Genomic DNA, 17,758 nt, shown 5'->3' with positions numbered 1-17,758 from the left:
CAAAAAGCACAACGTTTTCCGTCCGTATAATGAAATCATCGCAATAACCTGTACACGATGAAACATTTAGCCGGCTTCACGCGCTCTTTAGGAGTTTTAAAACATAGTTCAAGCGCACTTCTACCAGAATAAACAATTCATATTTCCTTATCATTTAACATAGTAAATGCTTTGTTCAAGATGACAGAAAAGGCAGATATACCAGAAGCTACTAATGTCTTTCTACGAGACACAAAATTATTTCATTAATAAATTATCTCTTATGTTTTTCCATCTTGCCTTATTCTTCGGTGGAAAACGCGAATTTGTTTTGTTTCGTTTTGTTTTTACTTTTCCAATTAAAGAAATTTAAAATGAAAGAAAAAAATATATATATAATACATATTCGGTTGAAGGTACTCGAATTTTCAATTTACACTTAGAATTGTTTAAGTACTCATTAAGAGTGATATGCCATTGATAAATGGCAGAGCAATTTCGAACTTCAATTTAATCAAAGAAATAAAACGTTGGAAAAATTTTATGAGCCACAAATTTAGTTCGTAAGTCTCTATTGTTTAAATTGCAATTGTATTAATCTCGATGCACGGATGGTTTAGTCTCTGAAACTGAAAACTCTCAGACAATCTTTAGAGCTTATGCACGGACGAATTTTTTTTTAATAAGTCTTTCTTTATGTTTCTGTTTGTTTCTGAGGCGAGGAACTGTATATAAATTCAAGAAAATGTTCCAGAAAAGAATTGTGAAATTGTTTCGAAGACAGCTTTAAGACATGGGATTCGTCTCAGCTAAGAGACTCGCATTTTTCAAGGAACTCAGTTAGCGTGTGTCGCTCTTGGGGCCCTGTTTACTATTCGAGTTGTAATCAGATAGTTGTCTTCTAACTGTTGACTGGTCTCATTCGTGTTTTCAACGAAATGGAGAATTGCTCATTTTAGGTCACACGCTACGTGTTGGTTGACATTATTACAATGCAAGTTCCAGTGTGCTACAACTTCGGCCTCCACCGACGAGAAATTCTGCGCTCTCGCTTAAGAGCAAATACCAATAGCTCTATCAAACTAAAAAAGGTGCTACTATCCTGAAAATAGAAGTAAAATAGCGTTGTCGTTGTCACTTACCGGCATTGAACATTTCCATGCAGAACTCCCCAAAACTAACATCTGTTGCGTGACCCGAAGACTTTCCGTAGGAATTATTCAAGCGCGCTGTTCATGCTGTTTGCTATATAACAATTTCAGAACTATCTGCAGATCTCTATGATTATTCGCTTGCTTCGATCGAAAAGTATCTGCATTTTTTTTCTATTACTACGTGTAAATCTACATCTCTTTCGATCGAGTGTCGCCGGCGTTTAATTGCGTGACTAGTAAAATTTATTAAGAATGAGCCAGCAGTATTTTGACCAGTAGGCTTCCTGCAAATTTCCCTTGACGAAAAAATCCCAGGACATAGTCAGTTGTTTTCGTGAGCGAAGACAATAGATATGAAAGAAAGCGAGATGCAAAGGCCTCAATTTTCTTTTTTTTCTTTTTTTTTTTTTTTTTAGCTTAAGAGGACATCCGTACAAAAACTTTTCGCTTTCACCCTCTGGAATCGATGGATCGGGTCATAATAGGTCGAAAATTGAACACTTTCGCTCGTCTCGCATTTCAAAGATATTATGTCTAGGGAAACCTAACCAACATGAGCTCTTTTATAGACTCTCCGTCTTCTGTAAAATATAAGTTGTGTAGGAATTTATTGTTTAGAAGCTTTTAGCCATGCAAAAAAACAATGTGCTTCCCTCCGTTACAAAAAAATGTCGGTGAAGAAAACCTCTTTGTTCACCATGTGCCATTATTCAGAATTCCACAAAACTACGTATGTAAATTGCCGAAGGAAAGATCTTTAAGATGACGTAAAGTTTTCTTTGAGCAAATGTTTTCTCGCGACGCAGGAAACTCTTGAAAGTAGCACACGGAGGACACAAAATCACGCCATATGTTGATTGCGTGACCAAAGAGTTAAGGAGCATTCCTGCATTTGATAATTACTCAACGTCGTACAGGAGAACGTTTTCAGAAACAAATAACAAATTTATACCCAGTTTTGTTAAATTAATTTGTCTATTATCATTAAAAGTTTGTTTCTGCAGAGATATTCTGCCACCGTTCTGTCTAGTATGATTATGCACTAGTGCCAGCAACGGTATACGATTAAAAAAAATTGCTGTTCTCTCGCATATGAATCTTAAGTTTCTGCCCCTTGTTTGACTTGCTAACCTGTGCCTTTTAACTAGCCTATTGAAAACGAAAATCCACAAAATTTTACCTCACAGAGGCCCATGCAGGAGTTGAGTGAGGGCTTGCATGACCTACTTTGCATAATTGCGGTACGAGTCGTCGTGCTCGTGTGACAGAATAATTTGCTTGCTCGTACGACCGAAAAGACAGGAGTAAATTACTTGAGGTGGTTCCCTTGGTGTCGTGCAATAAGGATGTACAGGCTCATAAAAGTGCTTGGTGTTTTGCCGGAGTTAAGAACGAGAGTGAACTTAACCTTGCCCGAGCAGGTATTTTTTACATGAGTGCAAAGGATATAAACGCCTTAAAAATTTGTCCTTTCCACCGTTCTGAGCTTGGCGAAGGAGCCAGAATACCTTCAGAGTTCCAAATGATTCTAGGGATGTCAGCCCTGATCTCTCTAGAAATCGAGAGAGCTGTACAGGAAGTGGGAGGCACAACCGATACGAAAAAAGATTTGGCCTTTGTGACTTTACAGTCCAAACAATGCATAAATTCCTGGAAAGCGCATTTACTGCGTTCAACAAACCGGGATGAGTCCAGACCAGACGTCATCGATGAGCTCGATGAAACTTCTGCCTTGCTGGTCTTAGACCGGGCAATGAAATATCTACCAAAGAAATTTAGGGAGAGCCAAACAGACTGGTTTGGTTAGAGAGATCTGCCATGGTATATCACGGTTGCGACGAGAAAGGGAAATGATGGCAAGATTGAGATGATGAAATTTGTACACTTATTTGAGAAGTGTAACTAGGACAGTTCTGCAGTTCTTGCCATACTTAACGACGTCTTTCGTCGACTGAAGGATGTCATGCCTCATTTACAATCCATTTATCTTAGACAAGACAACGCCGGGTATTACCACTGCGCTTTAACCCTGGTTAAAGCCAGCAAAGAAGCAGAGCAAAACAATTTCTACCTACGCATAATGGATTTTTCAGATCCCCAAGGAGGGAAGGAATCTTGGGATCAGAAAGCTGCAACGGTCAAATCCCATATGGCCATCCATTTGAATTCAGGCCACGATATAGAGTAGGTATCTCAAATGCAAGAGGCAATAGAATCATTTGGGGGTGTCCCTGGAGTAAAAGCAGTGTTGTGCAGGCCTCCTTTGTCTTCCATCAAAAAGCCAGTGAAATGGGATGTTGTGAGCTTTGTCAACGACGTTCAGTATGGCGAGGAAGGTGTGAGAGTATGGAGATCCGGCTACAAAATTGGAAGTGGCGAATTCATTCCTTGGAGCAAGTTTCATGTTCCTGACCAGGACGAAATTCCAACACTTGAATGCAGTGCAGCAAGCGAAAACATAAAAGCTAATCTTGTTCCTATCAAGCCGAGACGAGCTGAGTTTACTAAAACATCTCAAAAGCACTAAGACAGCACTGATGAAGGTACCGATGATTCAAGTGAAGAATCGCACGATTCCACAACTAAAATTTTTTTTTTCTGCTCGGAAGAGGTTTGCATTAAGTCCTATCAACGCCAATCGTCATTACAGAAGCATCTCGAATGTGGAAGACACAAATATGTTCTTGAATATGAAACTCTTTATGACCGCGCCGTGCTAGGGTATGCCTTTAGACTGGAGAAGGGACCGAGTGCTGTGCCGCAACTGCTGGACACGGAATCCACCCGTCATCGTCTGTAGCTTCTCTTGAAAAGGGATGGACCCTAAAGCAGAGTCGTTCCCGCAATCTCGTTTCACTGATAAGCAAAAGGACTACTTGATAGCCAAGTTTGAAACTGGAGAACAAACGGGACAAAAGGCAGATGCTGTAAGTGTCTCAAGATTAATGAGGTCTGAGAAAGACGAAAACGGCGAGCTGCTATTTGACTGCTCTAAGTCTCTTAAATTGCTCAAATTTGTTAGAAGCTCCGAAAAGGTTATTTGCTGTTTAGAGCAGTGACAGTTAAGACAAGCGATATTGACTCTTTCGCGGTTAATTAAGTTTTGTAAATTTAATTGTCTTGCCTATACGTCACAAAGCGAACAGACATTGCGGTAATTAAAAAGTGTTTTCACTCCAGCAGAAAAAATCAACTTGGGTAAAAATAAAGGCAAAATTAGAGCCAAATGGATATTTAGACTTGCTTTTTCTTTTATACGTAATTGTGCTTATTTTAAAAAATGACCGTCGAGCGACCATAACTGTAGTTATGCTAATTGGGTCATGCAGACCCTCACTTAGTCTACTTAATTCTTGCAAAAACCTCCCTTTGAAAACTCTGTTGCTTTTTATCGAGTGCTACTTAAAAGGCACGGGAAAGCACATAGAGAAAGTTAAACAATGGGCAGAAACTTAACATTCGTATGCAAGAGAACAGCAAAGTTTTTAATCGTATCCGTTACTGGCACTGGTGCATAATCGTACTAGACAGAACGATGGCGGAACATCTCTGCAGAAACAAACTTCAAATGATAAAGGGCAAAGTAATTTAACAAAACTGGTTATAGCTATGTCATTTGTTTCTGAAAAAGTTCTACTGTTCGATCCGAAGTCATTTCGAAGGCAGGAATGCTCCTTAACTCTTTGGTCACGCAATCAACATATTGCATGAATTTATGTCTTCCGTGTGCTACTTAGAAGAGTTTCCTGCGTCGCGAGAAAACATTTGCCCAAACAAAACTTTACGTCATCTTGAAGATCATTTCTTCAGAAATTTACATACGTAATTATGTGGAGTTCTGAATAATGGCACATGGTGAACAAAGAGGTTTTCTTCACCGACATTTTTTTGTAACGGAAGGGAGCACATTCCTTTTTCGCATGGCTAAAAGCTTCTAAACAACCAATTCCTACATAACTTACACTTTATAGAAGATGAAGAGTCTATGAAATAGCTCACGTTGGTTAGATTTCCTTAGACGTAATATCTTTGAAATGCGAAGCGAGCGAAAGTGTTCAATTTTCGACCTGTTATGACCCGATTCATCGATTCCAGAGGGTGAAAGCGAAAAGTTCGTTTTTCTCGAAAATTAAAATACATTTGAGGAAAAACAAATACACAGCCTTTCTTGTCTTACTAGGGTCTACTTGTGTGCAAAAATTGAGACATTTTGAGTTTTCGACCCTTGCCATAAAAATTTAATTTTTGTTTGATTTTTGCACGGATGTCCTCTTAACAGCAGCTGTACCCTCTCCTGCAGTCTTCGTCTAAATTTTCCAAGGTCCCTCCTTATCTTCTGCCTTGTTCGGTCTGTTTCGACTTCTGAAGCTAGATCATCAGCATCGGCCTCTTCGTCCTCATTCATACTTAAAGAGGGGGACTTCGTCAATAAACCAATTTTTTTACAATTTTATTTTATCGCCGGTGTGTTGATGATACTTTTTGCTTATTTAACTCAGATCGCGATGCCACTACATTTTTCGATTATATCAACTCTAGGCACCCTAACATCAAGTTCGCTATGGTAAAGCAGGTTAATCACAATTTACCCTTTTTTGATGTCCTGATTTACAACCATGACCCCAGTGCCTCTCTAACTAGGGTTTACCGCAAGGAAACTTTCACTGGGTTACTAATTAATTATTTCAGCTTCACCTCGTACTCTTACAAAATGGGTCTCATTAAGACACTCGTTGATAGGGCGTACAAGATTAATAACACCTGGTTAGGGTTTCACGAGGACATCAACAAACTTACTGATATTCTAAAAAAGAATCTTTTTCCTGCTCATTTAATCGATTAGATTCTAAACCGTTACATCACTGGGACCCATAGCCATCATCATCCCCGGAGTACCCTTCCCACCACTTCACCTACGTTTTACTTTAAGCTACTCTACATAAGCCACTTTCCTGTTATCACTCGAAAAAAGATCCGCCATTTTGTTAAGCGCTATTGCAATGACTTAGATATTAAACTGGTTTTCTCTTCCTTCAAAATCGGTAACTTGTTTGGTGTGAAAGACCCAGTCCCTGACGGGCTCCGTTCACATGTGGTTTATAAGTTTTTATGTGCTGGCTGTAATGCCTGTTACATCGCTGAAACTTGCCGGCATTTAGAGAGCACTTGGTTAGTGACAGGGCCTCTCACATTTTCAAGCATTCGAAAGATTCTCCACATTGTCGCGCTTTGTGTTCAGCAGATAACTTCCATGTTTTAGATCACGCCTCTACCAGCTTTCAGCTTAAGATAAAAGAGGCTATTCATATTTAAAGAGAACAACCATCCTTAAATCAACAATTACACCATGTAAATCTAAAACTATCTTTTTAATTCTCACACTTTCATGCTTTACCTCTTTTCTTGTTGTCACTATTCATCTTAATTAGCATTGTTTTACTTACTATATAATTCAACTTCTAACACTTTGTACAGTAATTAACTGAAGATGACAGAAATTTCTGTCGAAACATGTTTTACAAACTCAAAAGTTTTGTCGCTTTCTTTAAATTCTTTATTTGCCTGCTAATATCAAGACCCTTTAGAAATAATGTTATAAATAACAGCGGTCTTTGAAAAAAAATAGTGATAGAAAAGGTTTCAGTTCTGGTCAATACTGACTTTTCATAGCCTTCTTCCAAATCTGAGGGAACGCGCTGAGGGGATTAAAAAAAACATGCAAGTGTGATAATAAAAGAAAGAGAATAAAAATACAAATAAAGAAAAAGGAGAAAACATAAGAACCCGTGTTGCAGTGTGCAGATATCTTCTGAGCCAGACCTACACACCTAAGCCCGACACCACGCAAAGAAACTCGACAGAGTGCTGTATAGCAACTGGCTCGCACGTGCATGCGGGAAAAGCCCTGACAATCAGCGAAAATATACCAAATTCAGACGATATCTGCAGTCAAAATACAGGCAAATTAAATAACAGAAGGGTTAAGAACTTTCTAGAAGCGTTTTCTTGAAAAAGAAGATGAATAATTTTTACTTCTCTGAAAGGTCACGCAGTCACACTACCAATATTATTTCTGCGTGGAATTTCTTGATGGTGGAAAGTGGAAAAAACATTTTCCAGTCTTAATTTCTGGAAACATGGCGCAGTTAATGAATTTTATGGGGCTATTGATATTTCCTTTCAAATGAGGGTGGCAAGGTTTCCCGTCATCCTTGGTCTGGAAAAGCCGAAGAGGTTACACACGGGAACTTGTGCTTCAACAAGCACGCGACATGTGACTTTAAAATCTCCTCTCCTGTTACAGTTTCCTTATTGTGAACTGTGCGATAATGATCATAAACAATCAAATTATAGACTAATTAATGCTTTATTCTGTACAAGAGCCCTATTTCCTGGTTTTAGCAAATCTTCAAAGTATTCAAAGTAATAAACGACAGAAGAAAGAAACGCTAGGATTTTCCCATCGATTTTTCGCCTACATGCATCTCTCTAAGCGTGAAATTTCAATTCCTTCAAAAAAAAACCTCGAAAGTTTTTCACATTTTTTAGCTTTCGTGATCAATCATCTTGGAAGAAGAGCTAAAAAATGTGGGTATATTTGGTCACTGTCTACAGCCAGAATTGCGTGACAGGTGACAGAGAAACTCGTCACAGTTGCAGATTTTAAAAGGCATCCAAGACAAAAATACAGTAGTGCCCAAAGATTTTTTGAATGGTTTTCAGAGATGAAATGATAGATTATAAAGGGGAATTAAGATTATTGTTGTACCTTTCTGGCAACTGAGGGGAGATATTTGACCTCAAAGTTGTCAAATATTTAAATGAATCGAAAAGTCTAAAAACACAGTCGTTTACTTGCATCTGTTGATTTACAAGCCGTCAATCAAACTGACTGATACTTTCGTCGAACATTTACTAATGATGATATTAATATGTGTGCAAACCTTCAGAGTAATTGGTTAAATACCACTGCGGTGAGAGCTTCATACATTTTGCCTATTTTGAAGCGATTTCCTTGGTGAAAACCAAGAAAAACCGGGGGATGGTCAATCTCCCCCCGGAAAAAACCAAAACAGAAACCACTTTGTCTTTTTTAGTTTTGGAGTAGACCCTTTAAACTGACAAACTTTCATTGAACTCGGTGAGATGGCATACAGCACGATTGTTCGATGCTCTCGTAGACACACGCTTAGTTTTACAAACACAATACAATCTAGGATTTACTGAAGAGGGATGTAGACAAATATCGGATGAGGATAACATTTTTGGTCCTTGGAAAATTTAATTTCCTACATTTTTGGGGTCTTTGTTGGTTGTTTCGGGCCTTTGGACCAACTGAGTTTTTAGGGATTAAAACATACACCATGTTCAACTAAGTTCTTTATCAGATAGCGCGGTTTCTAAACGTTTTTTTCACTGTTAGATTCCCCTCACTCTTCCCCAGATTTCCAAGGCGTTAATGACGCGTTTGCTATATCATCCTGTTTAAGCAAAACTGAAATTATATTTCATTGTTAAATCATGATGTCATTACAAATTAACTGAGATACTACAAGTGCCCTGACAGATCTACTGTTTTCAAGATTTTTCGTGGAAGACCCCAAATATTTATGTTTCAATGGAGCAAAAAACTTTCACAAAGTAACATCTCTTGGTGAGTTAAATGCTACGGAAATTCAACAAAACATAATTGAAATGTTTTTTGTACGCGTTTACTTCAGTTTGTTTTGCGACCAATTGTTTTTAGCTCATAAAGCCGTTTTTAAATCTTTAATTTTTTTCTAAGGCAGTCTCTAATGCTCATCACACAGGAAACATCTTGGTACCTTGCGGTTTCCCAGGCCGTGATCACATCTAAATACCAGTCTACGATCACGCTTTCCGCTTGTGATTTCTAATCAAAATTTGTGTGTCTACTGCCCCCTGAAGGAGGGAAGAGCACATACGTTATTTTCCAGTGTGATCACGCTATCATCACAGGCTTCCCAAGCCGTGATCACATCTAAATACCGGTCTGTGATCACGCTTATCACTCGTGATTTCTAATCACAGTTGATGTGGCGAAAATATATGTTATTTTTCTTTGTGATCACGTTATCATCACAGGCTTCCAAGACCATAACCACACCTAATTACCTGTCTGTAATAACGCTTTCCGCTCGTCATTCCTAATCACAATTTGTGTGTCTACTGCCTTCTGAAGGAGAGAAAGCCACATACGTTATTTTCCAGTGTGATCAAGTTATCATTACAGGCTTCCAAGGCTATGATCACACCTAATTACCAGTCTATGATAGCGCTTTCCACTGGTGATTCCTAATCACAATTTATGTGACTACCTCTCCCTATAGGAAGCGAAGCCACATATGTAATTTTTCTATGTGATCACACTATCATCACAGGCATAATATTATTGTTTTGATTTTATGCGGTTGTTTTTACAGAACGCACGGTTTGAATAAGTTATTTTTGCACTTGATGCGCGCGCTTTGCTTCTGCATAGTTATGATAAGCTATCTCGTATTTTTTCATGTATATCATTAATACGTAATCACGTGATTTTTCTCGTGCTATTTGGAATAAATAAGCACTTGTAAATTTTTTCAAAGATCACATATTGCACTCGCCCTAAGAGCTCGTGTAATTTTGTTATTCTTTGAAAAATTTTACTCGTGCTTATTTATTCCAAATTGCACTCGAAATCAAGTGATTACCTATACAAACTGAAGCTAAAATTATCATGCCGTGCTGTATATTGCATCCTGCATAGCAGCTTCTAATCTTTATGGAAACGAGTTTCGTCATATTTTGTTGGTTATCATGCTGAATGATGTTCCTGCTTGTTAAAGATTTCACCATCTAAGCATTTTACTTTTCTATGCTTTTCTTTGTGTTCGCTAGTAGTTCTTTTAACAGAAATCAATTATTTTTTGATTACTATTACGAAAGAGATACTTCGTAAATTATGAAATTCAAAGTATTTTTGACTACCCGTTAGAGGGACATAATCAGCGTATAAAATCGATAGAAAAAATGAATGTTTATCATTAAAGAGGACTTAGCAAAATCCCTAAGTGTACCTCAGGATCAATTTATGAGTTCTCTTATTTCCTAACATTTTTGTTCTACATTCAGTCTGTACCACAGTAACGCACATAACATTTTCCAGGCTTGAAAAGTTTGTAGATATAGTATGATCCACAGTTTTTCACAAAGATCTTCTTTAAGTGTTCGCAACCAGTAGAGCGATGACTAAAGCAGACCATTCTGTGAACTTTACCTTCTTCCACTGTAGGATGAACACCATCCAACCAGCCTGAGTGGACTGTACCACATCTGAATGTTGACACACGCGTTGTTGGCATTTTGGTTCCTGAAGCTCCCACAAAACGATACCATTCCTCAGGGAGTTGGTTGTCACACAGCTCTGAAGTGTCAGGTGTTATGTAACTTATCTTTCTATTGGCATCACTCAGGTTTTCATAATGATAACAAGGATCGGCTACAAAGTGAAATAATTATTACAACAGGACTTAGAAATGACAACTACATTAAAAAAGGAGGTGAAGTAATACTTGTGTGGGACATTTTTAGACCATGAGGCTAGGAAATAAATATGGGAAAAAAAATTTATTAACTACGAAAAGTAGTATCTGAATCTGTGTTTCCTCTTTCTTCAATAACGCATTAAAAGACAGCTTTCAGCAAACTTAAGGCGCAGCTAACGTAGTTTACATACAACTAAGCAGCAATGTGTTCGTTAATGGCCACCTGACTAGGAAAGATTCAGATCGAGTCTAACCTATAGCCACCTTAACTAATTTAATGGCGTAGTAGATACCAAAAGTACCTTCACAGTTTAAACCATTCCCGATATATTTAGGATCACAGGAACAGTTGTATGAGCCCTGAATACTAGTGCAAGAGGCATTCGGATGGCAGTTGTTCATTTTCACGTCAAAATCAAGCTACAAAGAATATCACTCAAAATAATGTTTCCCGCCGTCGTCTATTATTGTTGCAACGCCCATCCAAAGGCAGAAAGACACAAAAACCATCAACGATGAAGGGGTCCGTAACATGATTTAAGGTGGTGTAATACAAATAATCCAATACTAATTATGATAAAGTTCGGATATAACGCGTGCTGTCATCGGTCGAAAAAGCGTGCTCTATCGGAATACTGAAAACATAAGGCTGAGCTAAAACTGTCAGGCCATAGAAGAACCAAATTAAGGTTTCAAAACATGCCAAGCGCCGTAATTTACGCTATCATAACGTGAGCAGAGACGCAAATACTTCTCGACTACGTCTAGTGCTTCTCTCTACACTTCGTTCGCGCTCTAGCCGCTTCGGCAACAACGTACAAAAATTCATTATAATAGTCAAAACGAATATGAAGGCTCCTGAGATTATTGACTGTACCTGTACAGTTGCGTCCATCTCCAGTATATCCAGCTTTGCATGTGCAAACGTGTGATCCGTGCGTGTTGTTACAAAGAGCATTTACGTGACATTTGTAGGGATATGTTTTGCATTCGTCAATATCTGTCAAAAAAAAAAAGAAAAAAGAGAAAAGAATAAAAAACGGGATTTGTGTTTTATTCAAAAGTCATACATGTACATGTATGTGAAAAAAAGTGGAATACTCGTTTGCAATTTTTTGTTTCATGCGATTCTTGGGTTGGACCTACAATTCAAACCGCTATTTTTCAATTTTTTTTTCTCTGGTACGGCAAAGACTATCTAAAGCATACGCTATAAACTGCTCTTGTTTTGCAACGGGAGCACAAAACACGTTATATATACAAAAAAAGAAAGAACGAACTATAATAAATCATCCATGGCCGCATTTCCTTGCTATTCCGAATTTACCTGTGCAATTTTGTCCATTTCCAGTATATCCAGGCTGACAATCGCATACGTGTGATCCATTGGTGTTGGTGCAGTTTGCATTCTCATGACAAGAGTGGTTTCCTTCACACTCGTCAATGTCTATGAAACCACAGATGTAAAAAATGGGATTTCAGAATTATGCAAATATTGCCGTGGCATAAGCCTTTACTGTATTATCTAAAGCATACACTTTAAACTGCTCTTGTTTTGCTAGTGGAGCACAAAACACGTTACATATACAAAAAAAAGAAAGAACGAACTAAAATAAATCATCCATGATCGCTGAGCTCTCCTTGCAGTTCCTATATTAAGCACTAGGCATACGTATGAACTACTCTTATTTTGCCATGGAAAGGCGTCGAACATTCAAGGTATATAAAAAACATAAAAGAATAAAACAAAAAAACAAAAACAAATACAAATAAAAAAAAACAAAACAAAAAAACAACAAAAAAGCAAACAAACCAAAACAAAACAAAACCAAAATATATAAACGAGCGAACGAAGAATACATTACACACGCTTAATAAAATATAGTAAGAAATTTGTCTTAGATTCTAAGATTCAGCACCTTATACAATGAGATAAATTCACGCCACTTTCAGCAACTAAAGAACAGTTGTCATACCAGCATTGAAAATCAGAAAAAATTTCATAGAGGTTCATTTCAAGTGTTGACTTAGACTCATACCCTTTTCACAATATTCTCCTTTGAATCCAGGAGGACACAAGCATCGATATCCCTTGAGTGTAAATCCAGACTGGCAAGTTGCGTTATTTTCGCAGTAGAGACTCTTGTCACAAGCGTTCTAAAGAAAAAGAAAAATTAAAATGAAAGGAGAAACGAAATACCGAATGATCGAATACACAAAAATTTGTATAGACATTAATTTTTGTTATTATATTATTCAAAGGCGATAACTTCGAAAAATCGATTTGTAACTCACCTTCGAGCCGCAATAATAAAAAGTGGCATTAGTTGTCAGATGACTGTCGTATTTTAGATGAGTGGCGTTATTTAGTTCACAGATGTGAAGTGGTCTATTATTCTCTGGATCTTTTTCGAAGTTAAGACTGACACAGTGGTCGTTCAGGTAGCACAGTAGCTCACAGTCATCCAAGTTATTGACGCCTTTCTTTTCAATGGTATGGTTTACCAAACGTCTTTCGGCAAAGAAGTAGTAGTCCGGAAACACCATTGCGCGCTCTCGCTCTAAAATAGACAAATTGGAATATGATTATAAGGCATACTTTTCCGTCGCAAGAAAAAAAATTTCGAGTGAAAAGTTCTAAGAACAAATCTCTTCGCGAAAATTCTCGGATCTCAGCAAACTATGGTGGCAAATGCGTTAAAAACGTAAGTCAAAAATAGCAGTCGGTGAGAAAAACAATGATTCGTTAGATGTAATTGAAAATTTTGTGAATTGCTTCGTCGTTTTCTACAATTAAACAATAACATGAAAATACCTTTATTTGAGAGTTTAGGGGTTTCTGAGATACGGAAAATTTACGGTAAATATTTCGAGTTTCACAATTCAAGAAGCTCGTACGTTTTTAGATGAGTCTATCATATCGATAGAAAAGACGAGCTTATCAAACACTCTGTGAAATTCCTACTACAGTGGGAGTTAATTGATGTTTGCATTTTTTGATGCATTTTTCATCAGTGCAATGAACACAATTAAAATTCTTTTATAGGGAGCCTTTAATATCTCAAAAACTTTGACCAGAGATCGCCTTAAAGTGAAAAAGTGGGAAGTTTTTTTCCTTCTTTTTTTTCTTTATATAAACAGGTGCTTGACTATTGAATGTTTATTAACGAAATGTATAACTGAAGAGCTCCTTTGCGGCTCTTTTCTTCGAACTACTATCGTGAACAGAGGGGAATTCATGCTAATTTAAGCCGAGAAAAATCATTCTTGTTTTGCGTCAATCACCGGTTTTTGTTTCGTTTTCGAGAGTTTTCTAAACGGGCAAATGTAGAATGAAACTTTATTTCTTTTACTTTTGCGAGCCAATGAAATTTGTTTGAATTTCTTAGCTATGGTGAATATAATCATCTCTTTATTTCCGTCATTTGTTTTCTGAAAACAACTCATTTATCTGTTTATCGCTTTAATTCATTAGTTGTTTTTCTCATGTCGAATAGAGTCTACCCAAATCATTTTTCTGCCATTGAAAAATATTGATCACAGCAACAGAGTTTTTAAAACATAGAAAATATATATTTAAATAAATTTTAGTCTAAGGAATCCTTGCTGGGATATTGATTGATGTTGATTCGCATTTCGTTTATCCTTGAAAATGTCACCTACTTCTTAGCGTCTAAACAATAGAACACTCAATTGTCCTCTTTCGCAATGCTTTTCATACCTTTCGTGTCTGCATGTAGTCGCTGATACAATGCGTACTAGGCTCAGCGAAATATCAACATTTTCAAGATATCTTAACAACCGTCTAAAGAATCCTTGTTACTGTTTATGTTATCAGTATGAAACTTTGCTTCCGAGTCGTTGATCGTCTTCAAACAGCTTGAAGCTTACAGCGTTTGAGTTGGTGACTCGTTATTTTATAACTAATGTCACATTATACTCGATCGTCTTTTTCGAATATGTGGTCGATAAAAAAGGTTCCATTAAGTTGACCGAAATGCCACCTTCTTCAACATATCTTAACAAACGTCAAATGACTCAGTTTAATTCTTTGTTTTACCTGTACAAGGTGTTGCCTTTGGGTTGATGACCGTCTTCAAACAGCTCGAAGCGTGAGGGTTTGAGTTATTTAAAAATTATACATCGATAATATCATACTGTTCTCAATTACCCTCGAAGTTTACTTGGGCTGAGTTAGTGAAGCATGACCAAGACAGTCATATAACAGTTAGTTGTCCACTTTCGCAACGCATCTTCTGTGGTCACGAAAACAATCTGCTCAGCGAAATTTCAACATTTTCAAGATATCGTTCAACTGTCTAAAGAATCCTTTTTAATCTTCATTTTGATAGTGTGCTTCTTTGCATCTGAGTAGTAGATTGCCTTCAAACAGCTCAAAGTTTACAGTGTTTGAGTTAGTGAATCATTACATCATTATTAATGTCACATTACACTCCGGTTGTCCTCTTTCGGGTCTGTGGTCAATAAAATGGTTCGCATTTAGCTGATCAAAATGATTCAGTCTATTTCTATATTTCACAAGTCGGCAATGTTGCCTCCAGGTTGATAATCGTCTCCGTACTACATTTTCCTAGAATCCACTGAGCAAATGATTGCAGGCGCATTGATTGCTCAGCGATTGAACAAAACAGAAGGTAGGAAAGCTGCATTGGGCGATTCTGTGATTTCATGCGAAAAGAAACCGCAAACAAGTTGTGAATGGGAGATGAATAGATGGAATGCGAGAAAGCACAGAGGATAATTTTCGTTTCTTTGTTTCCAAAAGTTTTACCCGCCGAAAATGGAGTCTACATCGCAGGTACAAAGCGGTTAAGCTGATATTATTTACTGTATTCAATTGTTTTAGGCCCTTGTACTAGGCTTAACATCGGTTAATGCAGAGCAAAGGAAAATGTAGTACGACCCATAGAGGCGGATGGGATAAGAGTCTTAAATTCAGTCTGATAAACAGTTAAGGAACTAAAGTGCTCCTTTAATTACATGTTATGTCGTGTTAATCTTTAGTGAGCTTAACGCCCATAAGTCTTAAGGTGAACAGTTTCTTTAAAATTAGAATTTTCAAAAAAAAATACCAACAACAACAAGAAAACGTTCAAGAGAGAGGACAAAGTCCTTCACACGAGGAGCGTATATCATTACATACGAGAAACAGTAATAGTTGACACAAGTAAATCAGGCCATACTGCATGTGCAATATTAACTTTTAATTTCAAATGATAACTAATACTGCATAACACTAACAACGTATATATCAGTTACTGAATTTTTTGGGTTCCGTGCTTATTGGTCATCATCAAAAATATAAATAAGTTTTAACTTGTTGCCATAAGTGTGTATATATATATTTATAATAAAGTTCGGATATAACGCGCGCTGTCATTGGTTGAAAGAGCGTGCTCTATGTGAGTATAGAGCATAGAGCTGAGCTAAAGCTGTCACGCCATCTGCCAAATTGTACTATGTTCGAGCTTTTCCGGGACTTCTTTTTAGCTCTTTTTCGATAATTGAAAGTGAAATTTCGGAACTGAAGCGAGCCGGCAAGTAGCAACAGAAGAATCAAACAAAGGTTTGTAAACATACCAGGCGCCGTAATTTACCTTATTAAAACGTGAGTAGATACGAAAATCCTCAAAAGAAAAACAAATAAACATTCCGAGTTTTAAACATTTTCACGCTCAGTTAGACTGCAAGCTTACGTACGGTAATAAAAATCAAACACAGCTAACACTCGTATAGCATGTAAAGTTCAGTGTTCAAAAACAAAACAAAACAAAACAAATCATTCATCGCGACTCGCTCATCATGGCGATCTCCGGTCATCACAGTAAAGCAAGTATCAGAAACTACATCGGCCGCCCTTCGAATGAAAAAATAAGAGCTTGCTCTGATATCCTTTCCGATGCGTTGAGTGGAAAGTCACATCTGTCACTGCAGCAGAGTTTTGTCGCGCTGTCATCCCGAGCGATCTTCATGTTTCGGTGAACTCGGATTTCGTTCATTCAAAAAACACTCGCCTTGAACAGTTTGTTTTCTACCTTGTCATGTGAAAAAACTCGCGTGTTTTTATGAGCCATAATTCGGCTGAAGTTCACTGAACATTTCACTTCAAGATTCTGTATTAGAGACTTAAAAACTTCAATTCGACCTACCGAACTATCTCAGTTTGTAAACTATCGCAGAAGGTGAACTTTCATGGTTATTTAACTTTGATGGTTTAACACTTTTGACAGCTTTAGTCTTCTACAGCCAATCAGATTATTTCAACCATTCTAACAGGGATTCTGATTGGCTTATTGTAGTGTGCTTTATAAGAGTATAGAGCATGCTGACGGCACTGTTGTTCACCTTGGAAATAAAGTTTGTTTCGAGAATTGAAAGTAATGCTTGGGTAATTTAACGGATTCTTTATTATAAAACAAATAGAGAAGCCTTGACTGTGCTCTGTTCTGTTATAAAGCACTTAGGAAGCGGCTAGAGCACGAAAGAAGTGGGAAGAAACACTCAGAACAATTGCCCGCTCAATGGTAACTGCCTTCAATCCTCAGTCGTTTATCAAGCCACCGTCACACGGAACGACAACAACACCTCTGAAACATACATTGGACTCACAGAAACCGACTTCAAAACAAGACACAGAAATCACACCGCATCATTCCGCCACGCCAAGCACAAAAACTCTACCGAACTTAGCAAACATATCTGGACACTCAAGAACGACAACATTGACTATTCTATTTCATGGCGCGTCTTATCATCTAACTCTCCCTACAACAGCTCCAGTAAAAGATGCAACCTCTGCCTAAAAGAAAAATTCCTGATAATTTACCGACCCGACCTCTCATCACTAAATAAGCGTAACGAACTCGTATCTTCATGCCGACACAGAAACAAAGCGTTGCTACGCAACAGCTGAACTTTAAAGTTTTTAAGTTTACCGCGTATTATGTAAATTTTCCTAGTATATAAACGATAGTCACATGAATATTCTTTCATTAAACCCCTGAAGAGTGAAGCGATTCACGAAACAGGCTTGTCGGGAAATGTAGTTGCGTCCTT

At 37.6% G+C, this 17,758-nt stretch overlaps 2 protein-coding genes across 2 annotated transcripts in view; both read right to left on the bottom strand.

Annotated features, from left to right (window-relative positions):
* The window catches only part of LOC136280917 (fibrillin-1-like), a 196,227-nt gene that overhangs the window by 49,910 nt on the left and 128,559 nt on the right, over positions 1-17,758 (bottom strand). Inside the window, exons 15-16 of the mRNA XM_066166748.1 lie at positions 12,009-12,128; positions 11,559-11,681 (exon numbers count right to left, since the gene is read on the bottom strand). Coding sequence (XP_066022845.1) covers positions 11,559-11,681; positions 12,009-12,128 — 243 coding nt within the window. The remainder of the gene's footprint in view (positions 1-11,558; positions 11,682-12,008; positions 12,129-17,758) is intronic.
* LOC136280931 (uromodulin-like) lies at positions 10,265-11,083 on the bottom strand. The gene is made up of 2 exons (XM_066166802.1): positions 10,984-11,083; positions 10,265-10,635 (listed from the first exon to the last, which is right to left on the bottom strand). The coding sequence occupies exons 1-2, from the start codon at positions 11,081-11,083 to the stop codon at positions 10,265-10,267; spliced, it is 471 nt and encodes a 156-aa protein (XP_066022899.1).

Source organism: Pocillopora verrucosa, chromosome 5 (assembly GCF_036669915.1).
Source record: "Pocillopora verrucosa isolate sample1 chromosome 5, ASM3666991v2, whole genome shotgun sequence".
NCBI classification, from domain to species: Eukaryota; Metazoa; Cnidaria; class Anthozoa; order Scleractinia; family Pocilloporidae; genus Pocillopora; species Pocillopora verrucosa.
The sequence above is the reverse complement of the archived record's forward strand: the minus strand, read 5'-3'. Positions and strand labels throughout refer to the sequence as shown.

Excerpts from the sequence above, each read along its gene's own strand:
- LOC136280931 (XM_066166802.1), bottom strand. The coding sequence starts at position 11,083 with ATGAACAACTGCCATCCGAATGCCTCTTGCACTAGTATTCAGGGCTCA. Across the intron at positions 10,636-10,983 it reads GAATGGTTTAAACTGTGAAG|CCGATCCTTGTTATCATTAT; the intron begins GTACTTTTGGTA and ends TTCACTTTGTAG.